The sequence below is a fragment of the Trachymyrmex septentrionalis genome, unplaced genomic scaffold, assembly GCF_001594115.1.
Source record: "Trachymyrmex septentrionalis isolate Tsep2-gDNA-1 unplaced genomic scaffold, Tsep1.0 scaffold21, whole genome shotgun sequence".
Classification (NCBI taxonomy): Eukaryota; Metazoa; Arthropoda; class Insecta; order Hymenoptera; family Formicidae; genus Trachymyrmex; species Trachymyrmex septentrionalis.
Genome location: NW_017305288.1, coordinates 207100 through 219489, shown reverse-complemented (window position 1 = coordinate 219489; position 12390 = coordinate 207100). Strand labels below are relative to the sequence as shown.

The 12390-nt window shown below is 36.8% G+C and overlaps 1 protein-coding gene across 1 annotated transcript in view; it reads left to right on the top strand.

Annotated features, from left to right (window-relative positions):
* The first annotated feature begins 7530 nt into the window (after window positions 1–7530).
* The window catches only part of LOC108748065 (protein prickle-like), a 71358-nt gene continuing 66498 nt past the window's right edge, over window positions 7531–12390 (top strand). The window contains exon 1 of the mRNA XM_018486048.1: window positions 7531–7580. Coding sequence (XP_018341550.1) covers window positions 7537–7580 — 44 coding nt within the window. The 5' untranslated portion in view covers window positions 7531–7536. The remainder of the gene's footprint in view (window positions 7581–12390) is intronic.

Sequence of the window (12390 nt, the reverse complement as noted above, 5' to 3'; positions counted from 1 at the left end):
GGGTTTTTGCACCGTGTAGTCACTGGTGATGAAAAATGGATCCACTACGGTAATCCAAAGAAGAAGAAATCATGGGGACCACCTGGCTATGCTTCAACATCGACAGCCAAGCCGAACATTCATGGGAAAAAGCTCATGTTGTGTATTTGGTGGGAACAGCTAGGTGTCGTTTATTATGAATTGCTCAAACCGAACGAAACCATTACTGGGGCTCTCTACCGAACACAATTGATGAGATTGAGCCGAGCACTCAAGGAAAAACGCGCCCAACTACTACTCCAGACACGACAAAGTTATTCTTCTGCATGATAATGCTCGTCCACATGTTGCGGTGCCGGTCAAAACCTACTTGGAAACACTCAATTGGAAAGTTTTACCCCATCCGCCGTATTCACCAGACATTGCTCCTTCTGATTACTACCTGTTTCGATCGATGGCGCATGGCCTGTCTGAGCAACACTTCACATCATATGAAGATACCAAAAATTGGGTCGATTCGTGGATAGCTTCAAAAGATGAAGCGCTGTTCCGATGCAGTATCCGTATGCTGCCAGAAAGATGGGAAAAAGTAGTGGCTAGCGATGGACAATACTTCGAATAAAACACCGTTAGGTACCGTTCTTTCACAATGCCCAATTTTTGATAAAAAACGGCGGAAACTTATTTATACTCCTAATAATATTAATAAACATTTAAATTCATGCTAATCATAAATTTTGATAAAAATTTAATGCCCAAAAAAGGATTATAAATACTCTGTTAGTAAACTTAAAGAATTGTATTTTTATTGTGCATAATGTAATTTTTGTAACTAATATAAGAAGCAAATGGAAATGTGAGATGTAAAAACACGAAATTTTTATTCAGTCATAGGCTAATTGCTAATTTGCATATTAATTAATCCAGGAAATTTGTTGAGAAATAAAATGTATAAGGGCTTGGACTTATACTTCTCAATAATTCATCTTGTCGTATATCATTAATACTAATCACCTTCGTAATTTATTAGATCATCAAACGTTAGTCAACCTAACGAGACTTTGAATTATTTTTACGTAAAGCAAAAAGTCACTTTGAAATGGCTTTAAGATTAAATTACGATATCGAGCCGAGATACTTCTTCTGGCAGCTGCATGTAGTTCACGACCGCAACGCCGAGGATTAATATGCAAGTGTATATTGCTCGTTATGAAATGACTCATAAGCACAGGATATATCATGATTCAATTAAAACCCCACATAGTCGTAAAAAACGTGAATAGAAGGAATCATCTGTTTCTCGGTGCGAGATAGCGTTACAGACGATGAAAGGAAAATTTTGATAGGTAATGGCGAGACAGTCGCGAAAATATTACACTCCGACAACGCGACGCGTCGTCTGTCGGCTTTTACTGCGTACAGATCTATCGCACACATGCGGAGATTCCTTTCCGAAACGGCACGGATTTGTGACGCGTATCGTTGAACGGAAACCTTAAAAATATCCGACGTCGGGACAAACGGGACGGCGCGGCAGCACACGACGCCGTCTGAAAATAGAAACGCAGTATATGAGTGCGATAGGGTCTCCTTCCGGTGCCTGCTCACCGGGATGCAAAACACCCCAGCTCGCTTTTGCGAGCGAGAATTCATAAGAGAAACTCTTGTGTTCACCTGGAATACAATTTTTTAATTCTTTTATCGTGCAATATAGTATTCTTTTTAAATCTTAAAAACGCACTTTTTATATAAAAAAAACTTATAACTGCAAAAGCGTCGTATTTACATTAGATGCATCATAAATATGATTAACTTTAAATTTGAGAAATTATTTGAATTTGACATTCTCATTGGATACTAAGATGCGTTTCTTTAAAATGTTTTTATAATGACGCTTTTGATTTTTTAATATACTGTGCATTCGAAATTGCGTTATTTCACAGCTTTTGTAATTTTATATTTGTATTTTTTTTCTCTTATAGTATGTCATTTATGAATTAATATAAATATTATTTAATTTATTAAAATACTTTAAAATTATGACAGAAAATAAATATCTTTTCTTTAATATATATGTATAATATTTAGAAATTTTTTTTTTGATATTTCTTATTCAAGGGTAAATCACGTTGGAGAAAAAAATATATATATTACAGGGGATTAACTCGATAGAGCCTTGGGCGACTATCCTGCTGGTTTTAATTCCCAGTTGACAATGTTTGAGTTTAGCAAACGGTTAAATTTGTGGTGAATGAATCCGTGACGTGTTTGATCATCAGCACGCGACGATCAGGAGATATCCTATTTCGTATGTCGTTGAGGACGCGAGGATTGTTGCAAATAACAAAATCATAAGATTGGGCGAGAGCGTCCCCTCTCGCATGTTTTCGTCTCAAATAAGATTCTCTCGCTGTCACCGGGCGAGAGTTTCTCTTGATTTGCCGATTTTTCTTGACGATGCTGGGCCCGGGATTGCGCGAGAACAAATATTTGATGTGATTTTTCTTCCAACCCTCTGTCCTTTCGTTCGACCCCTCGTCAAAGATCTTCTCTTCGGACTTTCCCTTCACCCAGCGAATTTCCTCTTCTCGTTACCTCATTTTCTACGAATCCGGTCGCCGTCTTATTTTCACAATTCTAGCGGAATGTTTACTCTCTCGTTATCGTTACTTATTACCTTTCTTTCATATCACCTTCTGATCGATTTTTATAGTTGCAATCTCTTTTTTGCATTGAAAAAAATTTCCCGGTGAAAATGGACAAACCTAGCATATTCGGATCATATCAACCAAAATTCTGATTATCATAATTGGATACATCTGGTTATCTCGACTAATATATTTAATCAGAAGATTCTGATTTGTTCATTTTCCAATTAGTGGAACTAAACTCTTGTCAGTTTTGACTTTGTGATGTTATCTCATGTTTCTTTTACTTATATGTATTCCTTTGCAAAAGAATTCCTTTTACTTTCTTTCACATTATCTGTCATCCCTTTTATCGATTTTTTCCATCATTAATTATGACATAATATTTGATATATTTATTCAGCCCAACCACAGTTATTCTCTCCTCGTCTACACTCTCGTTTTCACATCGAGTTTCCCAGAATTCTCGTGGTAATCACGTTCAGACGAAATAGCCATCGATCTGTCTAGTTCGTCTCTCCCTTTTTCTCTGCCATCGCAGCTGCTAATTCCGACGAAAGTGCGACGAGAGATTCACCTGCAACACCATTTACAAATCGACGTTCCCGTCGGCCGACTCGCGCTTTTTCACGCTTATCGCATTGTCCCATGTCATCCGGTTTTCTGCTATTCATTGCTTTCGGACGTTTCGCTGACACTTGTGATGTTTGACGAAAAAAAAAATAACGCTGTTGAAACCCCATGAGGGGTGAGCGTGACGCTTGGACTGTTGGAATTACAGGGTGGAGGAATTATGCGACACGCATGTGCTGTAATATACGTAATTGCCATAAAATGCGAAGTTCCTGTAGCTAACTTTAATATTCGTGAACGAGAAAGTAAATCTGAGGAACGGAGTCGTACACATAATTAACGCACCATGTTCTTTTCCGTGCGCACTAACGCGTTAATGAGTGATAAAACACATGTCATGTAGTAACAGTAAAGAATTTCTTGCATCATTTAAGACTTTTTGTATCTGATTTGATATTATTTTTTGTTAGCCTTTATTGTCATACACGTTATTGCTGACGTATCTAAAAATTTAGCCACACAGTTTGAAATAATTTTGTTTAAATTATCTAAAGTAATTATGTAGGACGCTCGAAGTATACTGTTGATATAACATTACAACTTATTGCAACATCAATTCTTAAGCATTTTACATAATTATTTTGTCCAACAAAATTATTTTTAGATTTGTATCTAGCTAAATATTTAGATGTTTTATCGAAACTGTGTATAGTTCTTTTCATGTACACTTGTTATTTAGGGGACAAAAAGAAAACAGATTGAACACGGAGATTTAAGCACGAAAAAAACGATTTTACTGAAGTATCTGTAAAAATTTAAATAAATCTAAAAAATAATTTGATTGAACCATCAAAATAATTATATAACAAATTTAAACATGATCAGCAATGCTGCAAAAAGTTTGACATTCTAACTAGCTTGAGCGTTCTACATAATTATTTTGATGGTTTAAAAAATAAAATTATTTTTAGATCGGTATTCAGTTAAATTTTTACATACTTTAACAAAATCTTTTTTTCGTGAAAAATCATTTTTTTCTTATAGCCTATTGTTAAATATACTGCAAGCAACATAATACGAAAAATGCGGAGCTCTTTGAAAATGTAAATTATCACGCATATCTTCGATGTCTCTTCGTCGTTCTCGCGGAACGAGAAGCAATTTCGGTGGAATCGAACACACTGCTGGTGCCACCCGCGACACTTTCTTCTGGAGGATCATTCGTGAGCGTCGTGGGACGCGACGCGAATCGAGATTCGCGTTTTACACACATCCTAACGTTCTACGACGATCATGTGACACGTGGGGTTCTCTTCTCCTCTAGGAGAAAATTTGATGTACTAACCATTGTGGGGGTTAGAATATATATATCGTGCATATGGTGCGCGCGATAAAAACGCGACGCATGCGATGATGTCGCTCGCACGCCTGCGAGAGGAAAACGCTAGGGCGATGCAAGATGGGCCATCTAACCGGCGTAGAAAGGGATAAAGGGTGAAAGTCGGTGGGGTTGCGCCCAATGTCGCTGAGGTTGCTGCAACGTCGATTGCGATACCTTTAACTTTAGTATGTACGAAACCTGTGAAAAATTAAATGAAAACAGATTTATGTTTGGATTTGTTAACATAAAATTGTTTTATATAGATATACTTAAATTTTACTTTTAGAACCTTGTTGTATTGACTACATTGATATGTGAGTGTCGAGTTTTGAAAACTTTATTTAAGTAATATCTTTAAATTGATACAAAAATTTTCATATTGATAACATAAATATTTAATTATGAGCTAGAATAATAAATAAATTTTTATTTCTTACGTTGTGTGAATAGTGTAAAACGAGAGCATTTTTAATAAATAATTGAGCTTACCCACAGCACAGAAAGATTTCAGAAACATTGCAGAATGATTTCACTGAAACATTGCATTATTGCATGGTGGTTGCGAAACGTTGCTGAATCATTGTTGAAAAATTCCAACAATGTTAAAATGTTCGTTATTTATTATATTACAACAAAACATTCCAACAATATTGCAATGTAATGTATTTGGAGATAAATTTTTTGCGAAGACTCTAAAATGAAAACTATTTCTATAAATGTAATATATCTCACTAACTTTAATTTTTCTACAAATCGCGTTTCTAGTGATATGTGCTTTCCAAAAGCAATTTTTTAATGATAAAACCATAAAATATTCCAATAAATATAGTATTAATTTTGAAGGATAAATTTATTCGTAAGGATAAAGCATGTATGTGTGTGTGTGCCCCGAACAAACTACAAATATTATTCACATTAATATAATAATACAGTCGCTGGTAAGTTAATCGCAGTGATTCTTTTTAATTTGAAACCACTCCGAATGAATTGAAATCGATTAAAAAATGAGTATAAAATTTATCAATAAAATTCAGGCGCGTTCATTTTGCGTTCAAGCATCATCGATTACATAATTAATATTTCGATAAATCGTTTTCAGTAGCTTAATTGCTTATCGTCTTATCCAATAAGGATGCATTGATTGTATCTAAACTCGATATTATACAATCTTTTAATTTCATATTTAAAATAAATATAAAACCTAACTAATGAAATGGCCGTCAAATAATAGATCAATAAATTTTTTATTTAAAATGGATTATATTAATTATTAAAATTAATCATAAAAACGACTATTAAACTAAAAGACATGCACTACATAAATATTGTAAAAACTTAGATTTTTATATTATTATTATTGTAACAATTAAAGAATTACAGTTTCGCAATGTTTATGGAATATTACAAGCATATTACTGACTTACATTTTCAGGCATATTGTTATTTACACTTCTGTAATATCTCTGCAATGTTATATTGCAATCTGCAATATTGCAACATTGCAGCAATATTGCTTCAATCTTCTGTGCTGTATGGGTAAATATAAAAAAAAAAAACCTTTTAAATTTCTTATTTATTCATCAATTTTTAAATGCTTCGTCATAATTATATATCTATTAGATTTTTTGCAATTTGTTTAAAATCGTTTTAACATTTAAATAAATTGGAAGAATTCGTCATAAATTGACTGTAAGAATCTAGTTTCAGAGAAGTGTCTAATTTACCATCAGTTTTTCAAAAAAGTTTTAAGAGAATTATCTTTGAACTGCTCTTGTGAGGTTAGAATAACACGCTCGATTCGCGTCATTTAACATGTGATAAGATCGTATCGTGTGACATGGTCTTCTAGTTCTTATTAGTCATAGCCGCGGCAGGGAGGACGAACTGTGGCCGTAACATAGGCAACGGCAGGTCGGGGGAGAGCCCTTCATGGACATGGTATGTGTACACGCGTGTACATATACACGCGCTCGCGAGCGGGCTGTAGCTTACAGGGGGCTCGCAACGAGGGGCGCGCCCTTACGACTGCACCCCCGATATCGGCCGACACTAGTATTTCGCTCGACGCTTACCCGTTCGCCTCGGTGGCCGTACGTCTTGGACGGTATCAAAAAAAAAAAGACGAGAAAAATAAAAGTGCGGAGTTGTAATCGGTTTGTGCGATTCTCGAAAAATTCGCGGCGCGCGAATCGTTCAAGCGTGGCACGCGCGTTTATGTACATTTCGTCTCGCCTCGCATGTATGAACGCGTATACATTGGTAAATTTGCACATCGACTAATCCGCGCACCCTTCCTATTCATTCTCTATTCCTCTCCGAGAAACGTAGAACCTCGTTTTAGAATTCTGTACCCACGAGTTTGCGCGTTGCGAAAAATTCATATATCCGCAAGCGCATCTTAATTTACAAATATTGGGCTTCATTTGTGAATTCACGAGTCTGCACATAAATGTCCATTCGCGAATCCATGCTTCGACAATCTACGCAGAGAGTGAATATAATAAATCTTACAATCGACGCGCTCATACCTTTGTGACACAAGCTCGGCGATAAATTTACGCGTCTACGATCCATATATCCATAAATCTACGCATCTACTATTCACGTGTCCGCAAACCCGCACATGTCGTAGTTGATCGTTTCCTCCTGCCATCAGCAACGCGCAAACTCGATCTCAATGTGCATCAAGTGCGTTCTGACGCTCCTATATCACCCGACAACAATAATATTGGTTCGTATGGAAGTGTCGCCGTGAATCGAAGGGGAGCTGTCAAGGGGGCGCAAACTCTTGGATCATGACGTTCGTCACCCTTGCGTCATCGCTTACGTTGGTTTCTCTGAGACTTCGATTGGAAACTACGAGATATCGCAAGGAAGAAGATCCAGCGCGTCAAAAAGATGCGTCGCTTCTCCGAAGGACCCTATTACACCATCGGCGAACAACTACGATGGCGGATGACGAACATACAACACTCCCGCATCGGATTCGCCAGCGTGAGGTAAATTTCCCGCGAATCTCCAATGGCTCGTGCAAAAATGACATTTCTTTCTCTGCTTCTATCAGCATTAGACACGACTTTAATTTTATATTAATAAATACACTTTCTATGCCATGTGGCATACTTCAGATTTTTCTGCAATGAAATCTTTTACGTTCCTTCAAATAGCTTATACACTATTGTATAGTATAATCTATTTTTGAAGAAATGAATGGCAATATAGAAAAATATAGTTTGATAAAACAATTATATAAATGATAACTATATAAATTTTATATATAAAATTAATGTTGACATAGTTGAATAACTATTTTATAGATGTAATAATTATAAAATAATTGATTCAACTATATATGTGTGTACATTAATTCTACGTGTAAAATTCATATAGTTGTTATCTATATAATTGCTATCACTATATTTCTTTTTTTGACAATAAGTATAGAGCGCCCATTGTCCTATGGGTGTTGATTCATCCTAACGATCGATAACGAAACATGTGAGACGCAAAACAGCGTCTCTCTTTCCGCTTTTATCATTATTAGATGCGACTTTAAATTTCCTGTAACAAGTAAACTTTCCATAAATAGCAAAACACATATCACGTAAGAATTTTTGCAATAAGCGTACATATCGAGAATAAATTACAAATTAATTTAATAATTGGATTGGTATTTAAATAAGTTGCAGCAAAGAAAAATTTTTATATGTTCTCACTGACAATGAAGAAAAAGTTTTTGGTATTTGTAATTAATAATAGTAATAATTATAATAACATATTACCATAATTATGATTATTATTATTATTGTTTTGTTAATAATTATATGTACAGTTTTATCAAGTTAGCACCGAAAATGATTACAAATTATAATTATTATTATACCATAAAAATGGTTACATACTACTCACTATAATTTAACTGTAACTTATAATCATTTATTGGGACAGCTATATTTTAATTTTTTGATAGAATTACATATAGTTGTTAGTTACTAACATTACATAATAGTAATAATCATAAGTATTATGGTAACATGTAATTATTAATCACAAGAATCAACATTTTTTTTCTTTCTGATTTATTGGATACATTTCTTTTTTAATCGAGTACGTAGCCATACTTGTAATTCCTATCGCTGCGACAGTTATGTTGCTGCGAAAATGTCGGCATTGTTTACCGCCCAAAGCTTTTTCGTCAGTCGATGGGCGTTTATATACGTCAAACAGCCCTAAGCTCGCAGTTCGGAATTTTAGACGATATTATTGTTAGGTACATGCGACACGTCGATCGTAAATCGCGAACTGCGTGGGAGTTCTAAAGCACCTGGTGCTAACACAACCTCGAAATTCTATAAGATGACATCGGTCCTGTTCTTCTCTGGTGCTATGGTCCTCGTCGACATCGGTTTCGGTTACCGTGCCCTCGTCAAAGTAACGCGGAGTATCCGATCCGTCTTAATTGGCTCTTGCAACTGTCAAACGACTGCCAAGTCGGATCAGAGCCACTTGAAACTTATACTTCCCCATGAGCTGCTCCTACTAATTATTTATCTACTTTATCGCAAAGAGTATGTACATCGTGCGAGTAATATATGTAGATTCATAAATCGGTACTCGCACATTTATGCGTTGCGATACGCAGAGAGACATACAACACACGCACCCACTTACAGAATGTATTCGCACAGCCGTAATCTCACAGCTTTATACGAAGTTCCGCGTCTATAAATTCCGGATAACCACGCTCTTGGAAATTTAGATGTTCGCAGATAAGCAAATCCGTGCTCAAACTGTCTGCGTATCCAAGAATACAAGATGTATTCGTATCTACAAGTTCGTGCACGTCGCCGCTCACATTTGCGTATGCACATCACACATACAAATCAATGTGTTCTCAAACATTTACATATCGGTATACCTACATAGCTTTATCGTTCGTACATACATTGATAAACCTGTAAATATACAAGTTAATAGCGTTATACGAGCGTGCAGTTGCTTATGAATCTCCTTGATTATCTCGCAAATCAAACAAAGCGTAGATCGCTTTTATAGAACGTCTCCACAATAATTTAAATCGTCTCTCACTGGTGAGGCTCTTACTGGTGAGATCGATACGTTTACAGGTTTCTTGCCGAGGAGATGCGCATCGGAATCCCTAAATCAGGATTAACGACGAGATACAGCTACCGGTAATCCTCCGCGCAGCAAACTAATGTCCCGTTCGCGCGCGTTCGTAGATTTTGCGTTCTCTCACGGTTGAGAATAATGCGTATTAACTCGTTTGCACACAGACCCTTCGTTACCGCGTACACTGCTACTTCGTTCAGCTTTCGGCCCTCGCCATTATTTCGATAATCCATCTTAATTTAACTTTAGATGAAGTCAAAACGAGCTATTAATTCACGCCGCTTCGCGCTTAATCCTCTCGATCGCTTCGTAAGATTTAGAATCCGCGACTTGCTCCAAGAGTTTCTTATCGGTTCCGATTACAAAATGTAATATAGGTAGTTCACATCAAAGAATAATTCACTATTGTTAGGTATTATTTATTTTGTCACATATTAAGCTTTCACGATTTTGTAATTATCACTAGATATGCAGATATATGAATGCAAGAATGTGTATACAATTGTGTGGCTTAGCTTAAAGTTTTTGATAACTAATTTAAGTGTATATTTTTAAATGTTTAATACTTAAAATTAATAATTAAAATGTAAGAATTGTTCTTTCATTGTTGCTGATTCCACTGCTGGTTGGAATATACATACGAATATTAATAAAGTCTGTATGGTTTACTTTATTAATTGTTATTAAGTTTATGAAAAGAACTTCAGGATGGTGTGCTGAACACACACGTAAAAATAAATTTGAACAAACAGTCACGTCACAAGAAACGATCTTTTCTTTAATCTTGAACAAGCGAGATACAATTTCCTCGATGTTCGAATACTCGCGATATACGGGTATTATAACTTGAACAGTAATTTATCGTAGCTCATATTGTACGTATATAAACTTAGCGACTCGAAGCTCGAATAGTTGATCGTTGTTATTTTTGTGTTATTTTTTTTTTGTATATTTTTAAGATTTTTGATAATAAGAATTTACTTAAATTTTAATTGTTAATTCAAATCGTTCAATATATTATGGAAATTCGACCGTATGTCTCACAAACTGACATGCACCTGACGTATGTTTGCCGATACGTTATCATTAGAATTTCAAAACGTACAACAACGCAGAAGCCTCGATATCAATAAAAATTCCCGATGCTGTCAAAATTGCGTGTGTGGACGATCGCTTTCTTTTCTAACGGGCATCCCTCGGGACCCGCCGATCTCGTCCTGATCCCCTTGTCTCGCTTCCCTCAGGCACGAGAGACCAGATACTTGGTATTCAGACGATAGACTCCCATCGAAACTTGAGCGGCCGCGGGCCAAAACTTCGCGGAAAAAACGTCTTATTGGATCTACGGCTTCACTAAGTCGTGGCGAAGAAGCCACAGGAACAATATGACGACCGACCGAGGTAGAAAGGAGATAAAGCAGAGTGCGTGGAGCGCAAAATCGATTGGCTTTGTTTAAGTGTGTGCTTGCTTCTGTGTGCGAACAGAGACATGTGTGCGTGCAAACGAGTGGTTTTGTTCCCCCTAGATAAGTAGAAGCGCCGATTTTCGACGCCACTTTTCTCCTGTAGACTTGGACTTTAGTTTAATAACCCCCGGTAGATTGTCTTGGCTATGATTTATGTTAACTATCTCGTAGATAAAATATATCTTATGAAAATATAGCGTAAGAGTAAAGTAGAAAAATATAGTAAAGATAATACGTCACTCTTTAAATTATCGTGGAATATTTAGATTTAGTTTTAACTATTAATTCTCAAAATCACTCGTCGCCTGAGAAAACAACTGTTTTAAATTCAACAAATTAATTTTGTCGTGGTGATAACCAACGGTTTGATTGATCATATACCAACAAATATTGGTACAAAACATTTCTTTCAGTGCATATGGAAACATGAAACAATATATTATAAAAACAATTGCAAAAAAAAATAAAGTAAATCTCATGACTTGCAAGAATAGAAGTGCTTTCGACTCGTATTCGATTCGCCTCGATCTAGGCCCTAGGCTCAAAGAAAAGTTTAATGAAAAACTAAAATTAGGTAATTTAATTTCATGTAATTGATCGACTGCTTCTTCGGTTGTAATTATGCGTCACGTTTCTCGTAACTATTATATTCGACGTAGGGAAGTTCTTTCAGCGTGCGACCTTCAAGGCACACGATTTCTAAAGCGATCTCCCCGACGTTTAACCGGATCCAACAAAAACGAGCGAAGAAATTCGTCCGTTGTCGATGTCATGGTTGTCGAGATCGTGGGCTGGTGAACGAGCGCAAGGTGAATTCCCGGGCGGGGAACGCGATTCGCGTCACGATCAAAAAAGACGGAGCGCTTTAATGCCAGGGGCGGGTAGAGGGAGGATTCCGGGAAGTGAAGGTCCGCTTGGTATTCGAGACGCGAGTTTCGTCGGTATAGTCGGAGGGGTCGTGATTGAATCTACGCGAAGGTGTAGGAGGTGGCGGACTGCCGACCATGGTCCAGTGAAGGAAACACCCCGAACGGCATTTATATCCTACAGGATTCGGACCCTCCCTGCCCACCATCACCCCCGTTATGTAAGCCACGACAGGAATAGTTTTATTATAGCGAACGTTGACCATAACGCGGGGATGGGAACCCCACAGAGCCCACCCTTGTCCATCTTCCCCATACCACGTCGCATGCCTTCATCGACGTCTCGA